Consider the following 21680-nt stretch of genomic DNA (forward strand, 5'->3'; position numbering starts at 1 on the left):
GCCTCGAACTCAGAAGTCCGCCTGCCTCTGCCTCCCAAGTGCTGGGATTAAAGGCGTGCGCCACCACCACCTGGCAGGTTTTATTTTTTTTTTAGGCTGTTTTTGCTTTGTTTCTTTCATAAACTGATCAGATATTTTGCCCATTTTTCTTTTATTGTTTTGGTATTTTTATATTATAGAAATTAAAAAATATATCTTGAATATTAATCCTTTTTAAAATTATGTTTCAAATATTTTAAATATTTGAACTTTTAAAATATTTTTTTAATGTGTTTTAAACTTTCTCTTTAAATGCAGGGATTGAACCTACTAAAACAGTTACTCTACTATTGAACAGCAACCCCAGCCTCCAGTTTTTGTAGCCTGCTTGATGAGCATAAGCTTTAATTTTTATGTAATAAAATATATCATTCTTGGAAGGCATAGTGGTACACACCTTTAATCTCAGTGCCCAAGAGGCTGGTGGAAATTTGGTCAACTCAGTCTATATATAGAGTTCTAGGCCAGCCAAGGATCAAAAATGACCTTGTCTCAAAAAAGAATCTGATTTTTTTTTTTTTTTTTTTTAGTTTATACTTTTATGTGTCTTGGTTTAGAAATTCCTTTTCTTTGAATGTTGTAAAACAAAATACTTTTGCATTTTCTCTTAAAAACTTTATAGAGACAGAATGTGGTGGCACATACCTGTAGTTTTCTAGTTTTTAAAATTGCTTTTATTTTTTTGTGTATGAATGTTTGCCTCCATGTGTTGCCTATGGAGGATAGATGAATTTAAGTTACTATGTAGCTCAGAATGGTACTAAAACTGCAGTACTCATACTTTTTATTCTTTCACCCATTTTTTTAGGTTCAGTAATTAACATTGTGTTTGAATATATTCTTACCATCAAATTTCAACTTTTACTTTTCTTGCTTTTTAATAGATTTTGTTAACTTTTTAAAAATCTGCCGGACAGTGGTGGTGCATGCCTTTAATCCCAGCACTTGGGAGTCAGAGACAGGTGGATTTCTGAGTTTGAGGCCAGCCTGGTCTACAGAGTACCAGGACAACCAGGGATACACAGAGAAACCCTGTCTCGAAAAACCAAAAAGAAAAACAAAACAAAACAAAATCTACTTACCTTTTGGTTTTAGTTTTGACATATTTTCCCTAAATTTTAATATTTCTAAAGTCTTAGACAAAGACCCTTTTTCTTTTCTACTTAAAAAAAAAAAAAGCCAGGTGGTGATGGCACTTGCCTTTAATCTCAGTACTCTGAGGGCAGAGACAGGTGGATATCTGTGAATTCCAGAACAGCCTGGTCCACAGAGCAAGTTCTAGAACAGCCAAGACTAACAGAGATACCCTCTCTTGAAATTTAAAAAAAAAAAAAAATCGTGGGTATTGAACCTCAGGGTTTCAGTATGCCTAGTAAATAGTATACTACAGGTATATCTCCAGCCTCAAGAAATCTTAAGATCAATAGTTAACTTGTCAAAATAAGAAGCTAATTATTATATAACTACTACTTGCAGTCAGTATGAAGACCACATAGTAATTATACTCTGAGCACCTCTACTTATTCATGCTGCCTAGTACTTTTGTGACAGAATTTGAATTCCAGAAATGAATATTATTTTACATAATTTTTTTCACACAAATTTACAACTTTGTTGTTGTTTTGAGATAGTCTCTCTATGTAGCGTTGACTTTCCTGGTGCTCATTATGTAACCTGAGCTGGCTTCATACTCATAGCAATATTTTTGTGCCACCACTGCCCCGCTCAGGGCAACTCTTATAAAGGAAATCATTTAGGGGCTGGCTTATACTTCAGATGTTTGGCTCATCATCGTAGCAGTAGGAAGCATAGCAGCATACAGGTAGATGTGGTGCTGAAGACATAACTGATGTATATCTGTATCAGCAGGAAGAGACTGAGACATTGGCCCTGACTTGAGCATCTGAAACCTCAAAGCCCTCTGTCAGTGATAACTTCTTCTAACAAGGCCAGGCCTCCCAATATTTCTACTCCCTCTGAGCCATTGGGCCATTTTCATTCATACCACCACAACTATTTCACTAGACTTTCTTCATGTCTTTGCTTCTTTGAGAACTTTCTCTGCTTTTGTGTATTTAGGTATTGTTTTTTAGGTAGTTTGATTCTTTCAGTTTTTTGACGTTTGCTGTTAGTCTAGTAGAAATAATTTCACCAGTTTTATCTTTTATAATAGGTCTATGTATTGGAATTTTTATAATTTTAAGTTAGCAAATAATTTGTCTACTGCCTCAAGTGTTTCTGTAAATTTATTTCAGAATGCCTTTAAAATGAAGTCAGTTTTTTTCTTTTTTAAAACAAAATGGATTAAGTTGTGCATATCTTCTAAATAAGAATTTTTAAATAACTATAATAATTATATTTTCAGATTTGTCTCTTAAAATAGCAGTTCTCTATTAAACAGGATGATTTAAAATTAGGAATTGAATTGTCAATAAAAGTAAATGTTCCTTTCTCTTTGCTAATGTATAGCCAGATTCCCCTGAGTATAAAGCTGCTTGTAAACTCTGGGATTTGTACCTTCGAACAAGAAATGAGTTTGTTCAGAAAGGAGAAGCAGACGATGAAGATGATGACGAAGATGGGCAAGACAATCAAGGAACATTGACTGAAGGCGTAAGTATGAGCACACAGCAGCATGAGTACCTTGGAAAGGAGGAGGGAACACTGTGTTGATTCTTCTAGGCTATTGTGGGAAGCCATTGTCTTAGTCCTTGAGAGCATAAGTGAACATTAAACTGGAGAACCACACTCCAGTTTCACATCATCTTAAACATCCTGGACAGTGTTACTCAATGCTGCTCATGGATGTTTCCATGGGTTTTTATATTAGTGCATATTTTCTGTTCAATTTTAAAAGCCATGATATTATCAAGGGCTAGTTCAGTCCAATAGTGCTAGATTATCAATGTATAATAGTAGGTAGGCAGTGTTGAGATTAAAATTTCAGAGAGCCAGTTGATTCACCTTAGTTAGGAATGCTTTGTTTTCTTAAGCTAGAGGACAGTTAGAACTAGAGAGGAAAAACAAAAAGGCAGGCAAGCTGAAAATCTTGGCAGGTACTAGGAGAAGGGAGGAGGAGAAGAAAGAAAGGCATTCATTTTGCGGTGGAGGTTGAAAGACAGCTGCATGGCATAAGGGGAGAGGGACTTCAAAGAAAGTGAGAAAGCTCAAAGTGCTCAGGAAAACATGCTTAGTCTTTTGGCCAGTATTTGAAAAAGAGGATGGGGACAAAAAGGTGAAAGTATAGAAAAATTGTTACACTCTGTGTGTGCTTCATCAATACCTTTAAAGGAATTAGTTGGGCTTACTAGAGGTACCAGGATAAAAGCTCTATAAGCAGCTGTCAGGAATACTTTAGTACTGCACTAGGTATCTACTGCTTGATCCTAGGACATGCCAGGTGGTTTCTGAACTCTGGGATTTTTCACTTGCTCTTACCTGTGCTTAAAAACAAAATTTATTTTTGAAATGATTTTTTAAAAAATTTTTCCATGTATTGGTGTTCTATGTATGTCTGTCTGTGTGATGATGTTAAATCCCCTGGAACTGAAGCTACAGACAGTTATGAGCTGTCGTGTGGATGCTAAGAATTGAACCTGGGTCCTCTGAAAAAGCATCCGGTGCTCTTAACTCCTGAACCCTCTATCCAGCCCCTAGAAATAAATGTAAACAATGTGTGTACCTCCATGTATGTCATGCATGTTCTTGGTACCCAAGGAGGCAAATAAAGGAGAAATAACTAGCAGAATATTGCTTGCTGATCTCCCCAGCCTTTTCAATAGCTTTAGCCAAAAAATAAAATTTAGGACGTGGCCTTTTATTTCTTATACTTTCATACATGTAATCAATGAATTTTAGGTTGTTTTATTATGACTCTGCATTACCATTTCTCATTTCTCAACCTTTCCTGCTGAAATTCTTCCCAACAAAGGGCTTGCCTATCTTTATCCATTTATCTCATTTGCATAATTGATGAAACATAGAGAAATCTTACATATTCATATTTATGTCTTTTAAGATTCTTTTATTACCTGTAAGCTTTTTTTTTTTTTTGAAAGGGGAGGGCATTTTCAAGCTCCTAGTTTTTATTTAAGATAAAATGTTATATTTTATTTTGCTTTGCTATAAAATTTTAGTTAGAATATAGATTATTTGGGGGCTAGAGAGATGGCTAAGAGGTTAAGAGCACTGACTGCTTCCAGAGTCCCAGGTTCAGTTCCCTGCACCTACATGGTGGGCCACACTGTAACTCCAAGACCTAATACCCTTGCACAGACATACTTGCAGGCAGAAAGCATCAATGTACATAAAATAAAAATAAATTTTAAAAAATGAATTAAAAGAACAATATAGAATATTTGATGTTATTGTATGTATAATTTTCCAAAGATAGTTTGTAAAGCCTTCTAGGATATATTATCATATAATTTAAATTATGTTCTTGTTTAGCCTGTGTCTTAGGGTTTACTACTGTGAACAGACACCATGACGAAGGCAACTCATACAAGGACAAAATTTAATTGGAGGTAGTTTATAGGCTTAGAGCTTCAGTCTATTTTCATCAAGGTGGGAACATGGCAGCATCCAGGCAGGCATGGTTCAGGATGAGATGAAAGTTCTACATCTTCATCTGAAAGCTGCTAGCAGAATACTGACTTCCAGGCAGCTAGGATTAGAGTATTAAAGCCCACATCCACAGTGACACACCTACTCAAACAAGGTTATACCTCCTAATAGTGCCACTCTTTTGGCCGAACATATACAAACCATCACGGCCTGACTTATACAAACCATCATAGCCAGCCTGACTTCTAGTTTAAAAAAAACATTTCACATTCTTATTAGCATTGATTTATATAATATATTTTGATCATCTTCAGCCCCCTTTTTATCATCATATCTTAACCCCCTTCACTACCTCCAGTCCAGTGTATAGGGTCCTTAGAATCAAACTTAGGGCTTCTTGTATTTTAGGTAGACACATTACCAATTGAGCTAAATGTCTAATCTTGAAACTTTTAAATCAAGAATTCTTTTCTTATTAGTTTATCAATTCCTGGAATAAATATATTCATGTATCCTTTTAATGTCACCTGCAAAATGTTTGTAGAGTAGTGGGGCTGGGTTGGAAAGAAAGAAGCATGGAGTTGAAAACTTGAGACTACATTAAAAATAAATGTGAAAATACCAGTGCATGGGTAAGTCCTAAATAACCATTAATCTTAATCTCTCTTTTTTTTTGTTATTATTATGTATATAGCATCCTGCCTGCATGTGCACCTGTAGGCCAGAAGAGGGCACCAGATCCCATTACAGATGGTTGTGAGCCACCATGTGGTTACTGGGAATTAAACTCAGGCCCTTTGGAAGAGCAGCCAGTGCTCTTAACCGCTGAGCCATCTCTCCAGCCCCCTAATCTTAATTTCTTTTGCACAAAAGTATGAGTTGAATTTGAAGTTCTATTTACTATAAATTTTGGTTTGAGATAGTCCTGTTGCTCACTGTAGAAATTTGCTACAAACATGGACCTTTTATCAAGTACTGTTTGGGGCACATAATTTCTTGTATTGGAACAATGACTTAATTAGGTGAGACTAAACTCAAGTTGCTAGTTCTGAAGAAAAGAAATGTTGTATATGAGTGTATATAATCTCCATTTAGTTTTTACCTAATTTGAAGAGCTATGAAGAGCTATGAAGAACTAATATAGTAAAGTGTGGGGGGGGTATGCACATACACATATTCATATATAAGTATATATGGCTCAGTTGCTCAGATCCCAAAGGGATATAGACTTCCACATATACATATATGATACTTTTATAGCATTTATTACAAAATTAAGATTCGTTATAGGACCTGATCTAAGAGACTTAATTACAGAAATATTACAAGAACTTCACTAATTTCATGTAGTTCTCAATTAACAAGCAAGGTGCTCTTGAAACTTGAACTTAGGATAAATACTGCTAAGTAGTTGTTCTTTTGAATTAGCTCTGTAATATTAAAAACTATTTAATACTTGGCACTTATTTATGGATTTGTTTTTCTTTCTTCACCTCTTTGCCTGCTAGTCTTCTCCAGGTTACCTGAAGGAAATCCTGGAACAGCTTCTTGAAGCCATAGTTGTAGCCACAAATCCATCAGGACGGCTCATCAGTGAACTTTTTCAGAAACTGCCTTCCAAAGTGGTAAGTGATATGTGATGTGCTCAATGAAAAATGAATTAAAAATTTTAATTTTAAATACTTGAAGAACTTTATTAGTTATAAGTAAGATTAAAGGGACAGTGTTATAGGTAGCCAAGTGGTACTCTTCATGGCCTCAGCAGAAAGCATAAAGGACATAGTCTGTTATTTTACTTGATTAGAAGGTGGCTTTTTAAAATAAGTGTTTGCCTGTCTGTGTGTATGTATCTGTGCCATATGAGTACCTGGTGCCTGTGGAAGTTAGGAGAGGAAGTTAGAGATTGGATTCTCAGTTCTCTGCAAGAGCATCAGGTACTCTTTACTGCTGAGCTATCTGCCTAATCCCCAAAGGTTGGCTTTTAAAAAAAGATTATTAATGTGTATGTCTCTGTTCAAAAGATAGGATAAGAGGAAGACACATATATTCTTCCTCCTTTCAGTTTACTTTTTTCTTGGTGATGGACAGATTAAGTATTCTTCCATCCAAAGGCAGAAGAGATTTTCTAGATAAGTGAGACTCTTAAGGTATCAGGGCCTTATATGGCTTCAGATATAAGAGAGGATTAATAGGAATACAAGTATGATTTCATTATAGCTTCTCACACTGCAAAGACGTCTATGACCATAACATTCTTTTAGTTCTTTCTAACAGTATACAAATTTTTTTTCTTTTCTTTTCTTTTCTTTCTTTTTTTTTTTTTTTTTTTTTTTTTTTTTTTTTTTTGGTTTTTTGAGACAGAGTTTCTCTGTGTAACTTTGGCTGTCCTGGAACTCACTCTGTAGACCAGGCTGGCCTCAAACTCAGAAATCCACCTGCCACTGCCTCCCAAGTGCTGAGATTAAAGGCATTCATCACCACTGCCCGGCCTGACAGTATACTTTAAGAAGAATTCTTTTTAGCACTTACTCCACAGTGATAGATAATTTCTATTAAAATTTTTAAGGCTTTTCTTCTCATGTGTATGAGTGTTTTGCCTTTATGTGTACCTCAGCTTTTGGTACTGGGAAGATGACTCAGTCAGTAAAGTATTTGACATACAGATTTGAGGACCTGTGGTAGGATTTTAGCACCTTATAAAAAGCTGTATATGGTTGTGCTCCTATAATCCCAGCACTGAGCTAACAAAGGTAAGAGGATCTTAGGGCTTGCTGTTCACCCAGTCTAGGCAAATTGGCAAGTTTCAGGTTTAATGTGAGACCCTGTCTCATAAAGTGAGATAACTCATGGTGACCTCTGGCTATACATGAACTCCGATATTGTTGGTTTAAATCTTAACTTTATTTTCATTCTGTGTCTATAAGAACAAAAATTACTTAGGCATCATAGTTGAAGAGATGGTAGAAAGAGCAAGAGGAACAGAAGTTTACTATGAGATTGTGTCTTACAGAAATGTCAGGGAAGCAAGGACATCCATCATCAATGAACATGCTAACTTAGAGGGGGAAAATCCCATAGGTCTTCAACCCTAGTCAGAGAACTAAGGCAACTAAGAAATTTGGAGAGCAGGAGAAATAGTCTTTCCCTGGGAAGAACCCCCAAACTGGTTTCCCACTACCAAGTCTTGATACTTACACATAACATATAAACTGAGCAGGTTGCAGTTCTATATTTAAGAATACACACATAACACTCACACACTCTCATACACACGTAATAATTATGGAATTAGGGGCCATAAATTTAAGAGAGCAAAGCAGGGTAAGGGGGTTCATGGGAAGGACTAGAGGGAAGAAAGGGAAGGTAGCAAATGATGTAATAATATTTTAATTTTAAAATGTTATAAAAATTTTAAAAGCTAACAAAACCACTTTGGGTTTTTGCTCAACTTATTTACTTTAAGAAACAAAATTTATAGGAGAGCCAAAGAGTAGTGAATCTGAGGGCATCCTGAAGGCTGCGAGGGCATTTTCCAGTGTGTCTGTTTCTTGATATGAGCTCAGATCAGGTGGATTCCACAGATAAGTCCCACCTGTGTTCTAACACAGAATTGTAAATGCTTTTACAGTATTATGAGGGGCGTGTGTGTGTGTGTGTGTGTGTGTGTGCAAATTCGAATCTTGTGGTTGTCAAATACGCGTTTTGTAGATGCCAGTGTTGTGTTGCAGATATGAAAAGCTTGGGTTCACCCTGACCTAAAGAACTGTGTCAAATGGTGTGTTCCTAAAATTCTAGCCAAGTGGGAAGCTGAGGCAGAAGAATTTTAACAGTGTGAAGCTAAACAGTCAACTAACCTGGATGTTCCCAGAGGCTGAACCATTAACCAAAGAGCAAGCACGGGCTGAACTGAGTCACCCTCCCACCCCACCATTCCTACCCCTACACACACATATGTATCAGATGTGCAGCTTGGTCTTCATGCAGGTCCCCTGACAACTGGATCAGGGGCTATTCTGAAACTATTGTCTGCCTGTGGATCCCATACCCCTAACTCTGCTGCCTTGTCAGTCCTCAGTGGGAGAGGATGCATCTGCAAGTAGAGTTCTGCAGTGACTTGATGTGCAGGGGTGGGAGGAGATACCCAAAGGGGGCTCCCTCTTCTCAGAGGAGAAGGGAAAGGGGGAATTGAGGGAGGATATACATGAAGGGGTGTGGGAAGGGGGTGATATTGGGATTTAAAATGAATATATTTTTTAAGTTTAAAGCTGGCTTGAATTGCATATTGAGACCCTGTCTCTTCTTTTCCCTCAAAAAGAAAAGAAAAATCACATTCTTTTTGTTTTGAATATAGCAATATGCTTTGGCAATGGATTTCATAAAGTTTCTCAATCTGCTGGTTGAAGACAGGCTGACCTTCTAACTGGGTACTTCAGCTTATACCTCCTTTTGTCTTCCAGCAATATCCAGACTATTATGCAATAATTAAGGAACCTATAGATCTCAAGACCATTGCTCAGAGGATACAGGTATGAAGGTGGTCATCTATAATCATGTGGTTTAGAGCAGATTGACTCTAGAAGTAAAATAGTAGATAGTTCTTTTCTTCTAGTTGTAGTTTTTTAATTGTCTTTTAGGATAAGAGTATAGCTTAAGTTTAAGGTCCTAGGTTCAGTTCACTTTCTTGCTGAAAAAAATTAATAAGTAGCTACATAAGTGGGACTGGGAATAGACATTTCTGATTGTGAACGCACATTGACAATAAATATCTTTAGGATATCTTAGAATGAAAGCTGCTTAGGTTATTTGAACATAAGGTTAATGAAAATAGGCACTTGTTTATGTGTTCTTTACCTGGTCTATGTGTTTCCTTTCTTTCTAAATACTCCCTAGAAAACAGGCAGAACTCAAGAGTTGTGGTGAAATACTTGAGATTATGTACAATCATCTCTGTGGTAATACTGCCATTTCTACTGCTGTTTGTTTTGGTTTGGTTTGGTTTTTGTTTGTTTGTTTGTTTGTTTTTGTTTTTCAAGACAGGGTTTCTCTGTACAGCTCTGGCTGTCCTGGAACTCACTCTGTATACCAGGCTAGCCTCGAACTCAGAAATCCTGCTGCCTCTGCCTCCCAAGTGCTGGGATTAAAGGCGTGCGCCACCACTGCCTAGCATCTACTGTTGTTTGTTAACCAGGGTAGCTTTCTGCCCTGCTGTTAGGCTCCTCCTTCACAGAAGTAGAGATGAATCCTGGCATCCTTAACTTTAGTCACTGGAGATCTAAATTGTGAATTAGCTGGCCCATGGTTACTTTCCTTTGCCTTGCAGCTAAAGTGTTGGCAAAGCAGCAATCTGCCAATGTGCAGTCTCATAGCCCCACCCCACCACCTCTTAGAGTCCTTCCAAATAAGATGGATGTTCAGATATTGGCTTGCTTACTAGCTATTCTTTGCCTGGCTGTCTCAGTTCTGCCTCATTTGTCTTTTCCTTGTCTGGGCAGCCTGTGCTATATATATATAGGCTACTCTTTCTCATTCTCCACTGCACTTAATCTCATTTCTCCATTTCTTAGAACTTACCCTGTTTATTTCTGAGTACCAGTCATTAGTCATATGTACTTTGTAGTTGGTATATATGTTCCTTTCCTTTGTAAACTTGAAGCAACTATATGAGTGTCCTTTCATTATTTTGGACTGGATGAGCTTTAATGTGTGTGCTCAGACACATAGTAGAACTAGGTTTGCACTTGGCCTCAGTGGTCTTGTAAATAGAGTAAGTGGTACTTTACTCTATTAAGTCTACTTTAATGAATGGAAATCCATGGAGCACTTCGTGTCTGGCTAAATAAAACTTACCTTACTTGATTTTTTTAAATTGCAAGTTGCTTTTATGAAAATAATACTAGATTCTGTTTTCTTTAATGTATCACAAAATATACCTGTAAATAAGTACTAGTAACAGTCTGTAAAAAGAAAAATAACTTTAAGTGTTGTTCATAAGTGTACTTCCCAGTTATATTTTGAACTATAATGACAACTTAAAAATGCTTAGTCTTTTTCTTTAACAGTTGTATTGATTAACTCTTACTAAGAAGAATTGCTATTTTTGTTGTTGTTTACTATAGAATGGAAGCTACAAAAGTATACACGCAATGGCCAAAGATATAGATCTTCTAGCAAAAAATGCCAAAACATATAATGAGCCTGGATCTCAAGTATTCAAGGTTAGTTTTTGTTGTTGCTATTTTCATCAATGAATATAGGAACTAACTTAGGGCCAGTGTTTGTTATAACCTTAAATTCCATCCATTAAACTAGAAGTTCGTGGCTTAGTATTTACAGAGTTGTGTAGCCATTACACCAATCACTTTCATTTCCCTACAACTTCCTAAACCCTAGACAATGTGCATCTACTTTTTTGTCTCTACACATTTGTCTATTCTGGAAATTGGATATAAATTTCATATAACAGATTCCTTTGTGACTGATTCTTTTGCATAGCATACTATTTTAAAATTTGTGTGTACTTAGTCTTCTTTTTTTCTTCTCATTAATAGCATAGCTCAAGGATGACACCATGTGTTTTTTAAATCACTTATTACACATTTTAGTTGTTTCCATTTTTAGCTCTTATGAACATATTATTAGGAACCTTCTTTTGTGAGCATACATTTTCATATTTCTTGAGTACATACTTAGGAATATAATTGCTTTGGCATACATTAACTATGTATTTATCCTCCTGAGGAATTGGCAGAATCTTCCAGAGTAACCATACTATTTTACATTCCCACCTGCAGTCTACAAATACTGCAGTTTGTCTTCCTGTCACCAAACACCTGCTTTTCAGTTTTGCTTTTATTACGGCCATTCTACAAATGTCACAGTATGTTAAAGTTTTGATTTGCTCTTCATTAATATAGTTAATAACATTGAACATCTTTTTATGTACATAGTGGCTATTTGTATATGATGTTGTCTCTTTGGTGAGATGTCTATTTTGACCCTTTGCCCATTTTGAAATTAGGTTACTTTTCTTTTCATTGTCATTTAATAGCCATTTATATACTGTGGTTATCATATCCTTACCAGCTGATTTTAAATACATTCTTCCATTCTCTTGTCTTCTTGCTTCACAGTAATTTATTTTGACATTGTTTTATTAATTTTGAAGAATTCTACTTCTTTCTACCTTTATCTACTTTTTTCTTTTTTTGCTTAGATTTTTTAGCTATCATAGCAAGAAAATTATTACATAATCCAAGGTCAAAAATATTTTCACTATATTTTCTTCTAAGAATTTTATAGTTTTGGGTCTTACATTTAGATCTTGAATCTAAGTTGAATTCGTTTTTTTTATATGTTAAGTAGTAATCCAAATACATTATTTTACATGGGTTGTTATCCCACTTCTTTAAAAGTTAGTTTTTCTTCATTGTCATCCTTATTGAAAATCAATTAACCATAGATAACAAAGGTTTATTCCTGTATTCTTGTCTTCTGTTCATTTAAGCATTTAGTTTTTTGTATTTAGTCTTTAAACTTAGTAAATACAAAAAGCATCCTTTGAAATGTATATAATATAAAAGAACTGATTCCTTTGCAGTTGTCGCTTAAAACTTTCTAGTCTAATAATGACTAATTGATTGTAGAAATGTCTTTGATTAATCATTGAGAATTGAGGAAAGGGTACTCAAAGTCTTTTGCTAGTAAAATCATTAAATTTTCTGAATACAGGCCAAAATACTGAAAATTGTTGTTGGTACTTAATATAAACTTTTATTTGCACTTATTTGGTACTGAACTTACTCCTATACCATATGTTTTAATTTTGTCTGGAATATCTTTTTCTTCTGTGCAGCCTCCTCTGCTTAGGAATAGTTTGGTTCTTTGCATTGAGGATCTCGCTGTGGCAGGGAAAGCTCAGGCATGGGCTAGTCCTCCACAGGCATTCTCTAGTCTCTGTAAATCCAGCCACACATCTGGGGTGCTTTGTTTACCTGGATTTGTTAAATGTCTACAGATTATATATCTGAACTCTTAGTTCAGCATTACTCTCTTATTTTTAAGCATGTGCAGTAAACCTTCAACATTTTTGGGGGGGTTATTCATCTTGTGCCCCATTATTTGACCTGGGCATACCTACTAGCTCCACCATCATACTGCTGGGATGCCACACATTGCTTCTTTAAAGTTACATCTTTCAGGTACTTAGTGGCTTTTCAGATATGTATATCCCCCATGGCCTGGGGATATACAGGTGTCCCCCATTCCACATCTCCAAGTGTGCTATGTAAGGGAGGTAGTAGCTATAACATTGCTTCCTTTTATTATTTTATTTTATATGTGTGTTTTGCCTGAGTGTATTTACACCATGTACCTACTATGCTTAGGGAGTCCAAAGAGGACATTGGAACCTTTCGAACTGGAGTTACACACTGGGTCTAACTGCCACATGGGTGCTGGGAATTAAACCCAGGTTCTTGGGAAGCACATCCAGTGCTCTTAACTGTTAAGCCATATCCCCAGCCCTTCATGGGTATCTCTAAAATAAAATCTGAACCTCTTGGTTTGTATGATTTTGTAGGGCTTTCTCTGTCGAGAGAGTAGTAAAGCCATGTTTACAAGTTACCAATCTCAGGCTGCTTTTCTTTTGCATTTTTTTTTTTTAAGAAATTTGGGTAAAGTTGGGTGTAGTAGTGCACACCTTTAATCCCAGCACTCCAAGGGCACAAGCAGAAGGAATCTTTGACTTCAAAGCCAGTTTAGTCTACATAGAGAATTCTATGCTATATAGAGAATCCAGAGCTATATAGAAAGAACCTGGGGGGGGGGAGCGGAGAGGGAGATTTGAGTGAGAATTGATAATGAATTAGGAAGTCCTTAAAATCTTAGTTTGTGAAAGGACAATTTAGTGATATGTAATGCTGTTTGCTGGTATAATTTAAAAAAAGTTTTATTCAAATTATTTTTCTTGAACTAAGTTTTTTTTTTATTCATTTTTTATGAAGCAGAGTTGGAATTTATTGAGAATAAAGTTTTAATATTATGGGGATTATGACAAAGATAGTTGCTTAGGAAAAGGAGAGTAAGCGCCTGAGAACGCAAGTCTGCACTTCTCTTCAGAGTTAGCCTGTTAAAGCAGTCTAAAGCAGAGGAAGCTTTGGACCAATCAGAGAAGTTGCTATTAATTGAAGCAAGTGCCTTTGTGTGCATTTTAGATAATTATATACAAATAGAATGCATTATATTTTGCCATTAAATCTAATGTGCCCCTTAATTGCCAAATTATAAAAGAACCAGCAGCCTTTTAAACTTGTACTTAATTAGTGATAACTTTTGAAAATAATTTGGAAGTTTCTGGGAAGGTATTTAGGGATGCAGGTTTATTCTATTATGAATAGAAATATGCTCCAAATGAAAGAATAACAGGAAAGCCAGCATGAGTCAGGATAGTGTTCACTCTTTTCCTGCACCACTTTGTTTATTCATTTTGAGTGTGTGTAGGCCTAAATATATGGAGGTAAGAAGACAATATCTCTGTCCACCATATGGGTTTTAGTGATGGAACTCAGATCATCAGACTTGGTGAAAAGTGCTTCTACCCACTGAGCCATCTTCTGATTCTTTTTCTAAGCAAAGTAATTTTATCTTGCTAGGATGCCAATTCGATTAAAAAAATATTTTATATGAAAAAGGCAGAAATTGAACATCATGAAATGACTAAATCAAGTCTTCGAATAAGGTAAGTTTAAGATATCTAAGATCCTTGTGCCTATTTGCTGAGCTTTTAGCTAGTAAAATTAATACAATAGAAAATAAGATTAATTTACAGTTTATATATGATTCTGAAAACAGCAAAAGAAGTGTTTTTAGCTGCTTCATTGTAGCTGAAGAAAGTTATTTGAAAAGATGATGGACATATATATTGTATATTATATATAATACTGTGTATTTATGTTTGCAGTAGGATATTTAGTCAGAAGATCTCAAGTCTCATTCTGGCTTTCCTTCATTAGGACTATCTTTGAACAGGTCTTAGTTCTGGGATTCCATTTCCTCTTAAGTGAAATGGGAATATTGAGTGCTTTCAAAGCTTTCTTCCAGCTCTCATGTTTGTTTCAATATTGTGTCTTCTGACTTTGTGGTAAACATAGCTCATAAAGACTAGTCCTGCCCATTTCTTTAGTGTCCCCAGATCTTGACACAGAACTTAGTTTATTACTTCTCTTAGCAGAAAATAGTTGTTTTTCTTTTTCTTTTCTTTTTTTTTTTTTTTTTTTTTTTTTTTTTTTTTTGCCCAGCCTTCTGATTTTTTAGCTATTCAGTTGTAAGGTTTTTTATTTTATTTTATTTTATTTCATTTTTATTTTATCTTTGGATAGGACTGCTTCACATTTGGCTGCAGCCAGGCTGACAGGTCCTTCGCACAATAAAAGCAGCCTTGGTGAAGAAAGAAACCCCACTAGCAAGTATTACCGGTGAGAGTAAGAGGGTGTAGTCTGAAAGCTACTTAAGATTCATGCTTATGACAATAGGCATGCTAGCCAGAGGCTATCTTAAAGTATTATCTGTAGGCTTTTAAGGAGGATGTGTTAAGTACTTTACTTAAAAAGACTGAGGCAAGAGCTGGGCATAGTGACATAGACCCATAATTCCAGCACTTGAAAAACTGTAGCAGGAAGGTTGTGAGTTCAAGGCCACAAGGGTTACATAGCAGGATCCTGTCACAAAAACCACAAGTAAGTTATGGTTCTGTGTAGACCTTTCCTCACCTCACAGATGACACTAAAGCATTATTAAGTAGTGTTTAATGTTACAAGTAAGATGTGGTAGTAAATACTTGTTTATACTAAATATTATATTTATAATAGAACTTGTTACTGTAAAATATGAGTGTTTTAGAAGAGAATAGTGAAATCCTTACTTTCCATAAAATATGGAGTAATGTACTTCATTTAAGTGAAAAACAAATTGTAGTAGTCTACTCTTATCTCGCTGTTACCATTTTCTTTTTTTTAAAGTTTTATTATATGTATATGAATGTTTTGCCTGTATGTATGTCTGTGCACCATGTGAGTACAGTGCCAGTGGAGGCCAGAAGAGGGCATCAGATCTATTGGCACTGAAGTTATAGATAACTGTGAGCTGCTCTTTAGGTGCTAGGAATCACACTCAGGTTCTCTGGATGGGCAGCTAGTGTTCTTAACTGCTGAGCCATCTCTTTAGCCTCAACTTTTGTTTTTTGAGAAGAACAAAAATCTCACTTTTCTTTGCTGAGACTGTGAGGAATATTACAAATTAAGGAGGCAGTTAATAGGGATTATTTTTCCTTGTATTAGCACATTTTAACTGTTTGTATTTCATGAAGGTATGCAAATCATAACAGTATTCTGTTTTCTAATTGCTTGTTTTTCTTTGTAGTAATAAAAGAGCAGTCCAAGGGGGTCGCTTGTCAGCAATTACCATGGCACTTCAGTATGGCTCAGAGAGTGAAGAGGATGCTGCTTTAGCTGGTAAGCATTTTTAGATTGTGGTCCTTCTGGCTGAGGGAAATTGCACCAACTTTGGTCTTGAAGTTGGTTAGTTTTTTTAGAAATGTTATTTTGTTGCATTTGATGCAGTTTTGGGTAGGTAAAATTGTCAAAGGCAAATTACTTTGTGTTAATGAGCATAATTGGGTAGATAAACAGGAAAGGTGAACATAAAAGAGTAGATAATGATATATATCGGGTAAGAGGCTAGAGAGATGGCTCAACCACAATATGGGTTCAGTTTCCACAATCTACATGGCACCTAATAATCCTTTGTAAGAGACCTGGCACCCTCTTCTGGCTAATGCTGCATGCACATGCTATACTTAGGTGCAGGCAAAGCACTCACATATAAAATAAAAGTAACTTTATTTTTTAAAAATATTTATCAGGCAAACAATAACCAAAAAGAAATAAATCACCAAAGAGTAAAGAGTAACTAGCTGTATTGACTTCTGATAGAGTGAACTCTCAAGTACAGATATTGACATATAAAAGTGTTATGTCATAGTGATAAAGGTTCGTTTCTTTGGGAAGGTGGAACAGAAGAGCTCAAAGTATGTAAAACAACAATAAAAACAACAACAAAACAGATGGATCTTTGTGGGAAATTTGAAAATACTGTCTTTGGAAGTTAAAGGACCACTCTCACAATCACTAAATGAGCTGTGGATTGATTTACTCTGGTACCAGCAGTGTACTAGCCATTGAACCCAGGGCTACATTCATCCTAGACAAAACTCCAACACTGAGCAACATCCTCAGCCCTTGTACAGACAAACAAAATAATACATTTCGTTTCCTATTGTTGAAGCAAGTTACCACAATTTTACTGATTTAGAGCAACATAAATTTATTTCCTTGTAGTTGTGGAGCTCAGGTATCTAAAGTTAAGGTGATGAGTAGGCCACTAAGATAGAGGAAAATCAGCCAGGCAGTGGTGGCACACGCCTTTAATCGCAGCACTTGGGAGGCAGAGGCAGGCAGATTTCTGAGTTCCAGGCCAGCCTGGTCTACAGAGTGAGTTCCAGGACAGCCAGGTCTACACAGAGAAACAGTCTTGGAAAAAAAAAAAAGATACAGGAAAATCGATTCCTTGATTTTTCTGACTTCTAGAGGCCACTTGTATCCCTTGGTTCATGGTCCCTTCTTCCAAGTTCACATTTATATTATCCTTGGTATTTATTATCCTTCCTTCCCGACACTTTCATTGTAGCGTCCTTATCTTTCTTTTCCCTTTAACTTTTTTAAAGGTTTATTTATTTAATGTATATGAGTACATTGTTACTCTCTTCAGACACACCAGAAGAAAGCATCAGATCCCATTACTGGTGGTTGTGAGCCACCATGTGGTTGCTGGGAATTGAACTCAGGACCTCTACAAGAGCACTCAGTGCTTTTATTCACTGAGCCATCTCTCCAGCCCCACATCCTTGTCATTATTTTTAAGTGCCTACTTAATCCACTTTCACTTTCTTAAATTGATTGTTACAAAAGTTTGCAAAGTTCTTTTTATGATATAGATAACATTCCCAGGTATTGTGGATTGGAACATTGATATATTCTAGTGCTTATTACACATAGCAGGCTTGATGTATACATTCTGTACTTAGAAAATATATATTTCTCCCAAGTTCACATTTATCAAAATTGACTTTACCTACTGAGCTTGAAATAACTTTTCAGTAAATTTGAATGTTTCAGAATTATACACCACATCTTTCTGATGTTATAAGAAAGATACCAACTAATAAAGAAAAGATTAAAGTTTAAAAACCTTACTGGGGACCAGGCATGTAGCTCAGTTGGTACAGCATTGGCCATACATGCATAAGCCCTTGTTTTGATTCCCAGTACCTCATAAAACTGGCTGTGGTGGTACATGTAATTTGAGCACTCTGTAATTTGAGCACAGAAGCAGAAGGATTAGGAAATTAAGATGAACTTCAGCTTTAAGAGAAATCTTTTTCTAGATTCTTCAGGCACCTGCATACACATGCTTTGGGTGTGTGTATGTGTACAGGTAAATAAACCTTTTGAGAAATGAGAAGCATGGGTTTTAAATTTCTATAAAAATCCTTATTTGTTGTGTTCTGGTATTTTTGTGACTTAGCTTCTACCTGAATACTTCCTCATTAAGGAATTGTTCCTCTGATGTTGTAGATGAATGGGGCAAAGTCATACTTAAGGCTGAATTATGTCTGAGAGTGTCAACCTAATCTAAGTTTATACTGTGCTAAATGTGTTGGTCTTCCATTTTTCTAACAAAACAATCAAATTATAAATATTTTGGTTTAGCTCACAATTTTGGAAGTTCTAGTCTCTGATCAGTTAGACCTGTTTCTCCTAGTCTAGTGACAAGGCAGTATTTATTATACATACTAGGAGCTGTGGTAGAGCAAAACCTTTTACCCAGTGTTGGATAAGTGAAATGAAAACAGAAACAGGTCTCATTCCTTCCTTCAGATGCATCACCATCTCCCACCCCATGCCCAAGAATCCCACTAATCCACACATTTAGTTTCTCACACCTCTAAATAGTGCCACTATAAAGAAGAAGCTTTTTAACACATGGGCCTATTGGGTGGGGTATGATTACAGATCCTGGCTGTAGCAATGAACCTCATGCTTTTGTATTAGTTCTGAGATCTCTGGAATAACTACTTGTTCCTTTTGGCTAAACATAGCAGGAAATCTAAAGAAAACACATTTTAAAAATAAACTATTTTTCAGTCTTTAACTGAGTGTAACTTTTGAATTTAATATTTCTAGATATTTTTCTACTAAATGCAATTACATTAAATATTTTTTAGATTTATTTTTTTATTTATGTGTCTGTGTGAATGTATAGTGAGTGTGTGCTATGCATATGAAGGAGACCAGAAATGAGATCGTCTGGAGCTGTAATAAAGGTTATCAACTGCCTAGTGTGGGTTCTGGGAAACAAATTCACATTCTCTGGAACAGCACCAAGCATTCTTAACTGAGCCATCTCTCAAGTACCTACTCTAATCATGTTTAACAATATCTTTAAGGAAAATTAGAAATCTTTTAAAATCATTTTCAAAGCTGTGCATAGTTGTATGTGCCCATAATCTTAGCACTTTAGGAGGTAGATGATTTTCCTGTAAGTTGGACGTCAACCAAGTCTATACAGTGAAACCATTATTCAAAAAAAAAAACTAAATAAATAAATAAGTAAAAATTGTTTTTAGCCGAGCATGACTGAGCTTGTTTATAATCCCAGCACCCAGAAGACTAAAGCAGGATGATTCCTGAGAGTTGTAGATTAGCTTGGGCCATAGTGTAGGACCCATTTATAAGCAAACAAAGGAAAACAGAACTTTAGAGTGTTGGTTCTGGAATGGAGAGATGGCGTAGTGTTTACGAGCACTTACTACTTTTGTAGATGACCCAGGTTCTATTTCTAGCACCCACAAGGCAGCCCACAACTTGTAACTTCAGACCAAGAGGATCCAGTACCCTCTTCTGACCTGAGGGCACCAGGCACCCATGCATAGATGGAGGCAAAATACTCATACACATAACATCTTTTTTAAGAATTATTAAAATGAGCCAGGTGGTAGTGGTGCACGCCTTTAATCCCAGCACTTGGGAGGCAGTGGCAGGCAGATTTCTGAGTTCAAGGCCAGAGTGAGTTCCAGGACAGCCAGGGCTATAGAGAAATCCTGACTCGAAAAACCAAAAAAAAAAAAAAAAGAATTATTAAAATGAGATGTTGATTGTTTTTCTTTATTCCCCTGGCAAATATGTTTTTGTCTTCTCAGCTGCACGTTATGAGGAAGGGGAATCTGAAGCAGAGAGCATCACTTCTTTTATGGATGTTTCAAATCCTTTTCATCAGCTTTACGACACAGTTAGGAGCTGTCGGAATAACCAAGGGCAGCTAATAGCCGAACCTTTTTTCCATTTGCCTTCAAAGAAGAAATACCCAGATTATTATCAGCAAATTAAAATGCCCATATCGCTTCAACAAATCAGGTAAGACTTTCTCTACATTACTCAGTATAGATGTGTCTTCTTGTAGTTGAGACTGCACATACCTATAGCTTCTGGAAATAGATAAGGACATGAACTGATATAAAATGTTTTCTTCAATATTTAACTATCTGTCTTATAACTGAGTAAAGTAAAAACAAATAAAAACACCTTCATGGTTACACTATCATTCATTGATATTTACTTAGCTTTTTAAAAAACCTTGTATAATCTTGGCTGGCTTCGAAGCCCTCCTTATTAGCATATAGTAAATCAGTTTATTTGCCTTACTATGCAGAAATGAAGGCTAACATTCATACTATGTGTGTCATCCTGTGTAATAAGTCACTTAGTGAGATGTTGTGCTCTTGAAATGTGATGATTGCAAGTAAGAAACTTGATTTAAAATTTCATCCAGGGCAGTGGTGGCGCATGCCTTTTATCTTAGCACTTGGGAGGCAGAGGCAAGTGTATTTCTGAGTTTAAGGCCAGCCTGGTCTACAGAGTGAGTTCTAGGACAGCCAGAGCTATACAGAGAAACTCTGTCTCAAAAACAAATAAAATTTCATCCAATGTTAATGGCTGTGTGATTTAGCATGGTCCTAGTAATATTTGTTAGCACAGGGAAGGGAGGCGGAAGCTTCCCCAGACAGCACAGAGGAGAAGACGGACTGTGTGATTTAGCATGCTTTTGGGTTCAGTCTCCAGCCCCACCTAAAAAAAAGAAAAGAAAAAGAGTGGCTCCTCATGGCACTCTCCATTGTACTAGGGTTTGCCATCCCCATGTGTCCTCATTCCTCCACCTCCCTCCTCGAGCCTTCCCAAATACCACATTGCCATTGAGTAACACAAGTGTGGTAAATATCTGTGGATATAGAACAAGTTGTTGATTTCAAGTTTGGATTCTGTTTTGTGGCATGTGTACATATAGTTGTAGAATGCAGTCTCATGCATACCATAACTTGTATAGAGGTCTGGGGACAACTTTCAGGAGTCATTTCTTTAACTTTTGGATCTGGGGATTGAACGCAGGTTGTCAAACTTGGACAAGCTTTTACCCACCGACTCATCCTACCAGCCCAGACTTTCTGTTCTTTGTGGGTGTTCTTAACAAGTACTGCTATCTTCACCTTTTCGGTTGTCAGGAATAAGTTGAGAGCATATTTTAAAGTCTAGTGTTAGGCTTATGAGCTAACACTTTGAGAACTGAATTTGTACTTCATTGGTTTTGGTATATCCAGTAATGTTTCCTTAAGCACTGCATAGAATCTGAATATCTCTTCAGTAAACTTAAAATAAAACTTTACATGCAGATTGGACAGTACCATTCTAATAAAAAGTTTGGGATCTGTAGATTCACTTGATGAAGCTGTTTTTACCTACTGTTGTTCTTAGTACATTTTTTTTATTTTGATGGTTAGCACATATATATTCTAATCAAAGAAGTTCATGTCCAAATTCATATAGAGTTGGAGCCAACAGAGACTCTGTTTTGTACAAAGAGCATCAAGCCCATCTGAGAGCTGTTTTGTTTTTTTTTGGGGTTTTTTT

The 21680-nt window shown here is 36.2% G+C and overlaps 1 protein-coding gene across 43 annotated transcripts in view; it reads left to right on the plus strand.

Annotated features, from left to right (window-relative positions):
- The window catches only part of Pbrm1 (polybromo 1), a 109335-nt gene that overhangs the window by 14101 nt on the left and 73554 nt on the right, over positions 1–21680 (plus strand). For 37 of the 43 annotated variants that reach the window (XM_031361834.1, XM_031361818.1, XM_031361815.1 and 34 more), the window contains 8 exons: positions 2509–2652; positions 6114–6230; positions 9063–9131; positions 10722–10820; positions 14256–14341; positions 14982–15077; positions 16021–16112; positions 19919–20132. In XM_031361834.1, coding sequence (XP_031217694.1) covers positions 2509–2652; positions 6114–6230; positions 9063–9131; positions 10722–10820; positions 14256–14341; positions 14982–15077; positions 16021–16112; positions 19919–20132 — 917 coding nt within the window. The remainder of the gene's footprint in view (positions 1–2508; positions 2653–6113; positions 6231–9062; positions 9132–10721; positions 10821–14255; positions 14342–14981; positions 15078–16020; positions 16113–19918; positions 20133–21680) is intronic. The other 6 variants (XM_031361845.1, XM_031361816.1, XM_031361819.1 and 3 more) reach the window with 1 other exon arrangement.

Source organism: Mastomys coucha, unplaced genomic scaffold (assembly GCF_008632895.1).
Source record: "Mastomys coucha isolate ucsf_1 unplaced genomic scaffold, UCSF_Mcou_1 pScaffold9, whole genome shotgun sequence".
Taxonomy (NCBI): Eukaryota; Metazoa; Chordata; class Mammalia; order Rodentia; family Muridae; genus Mastomys; species Mastomys coucha.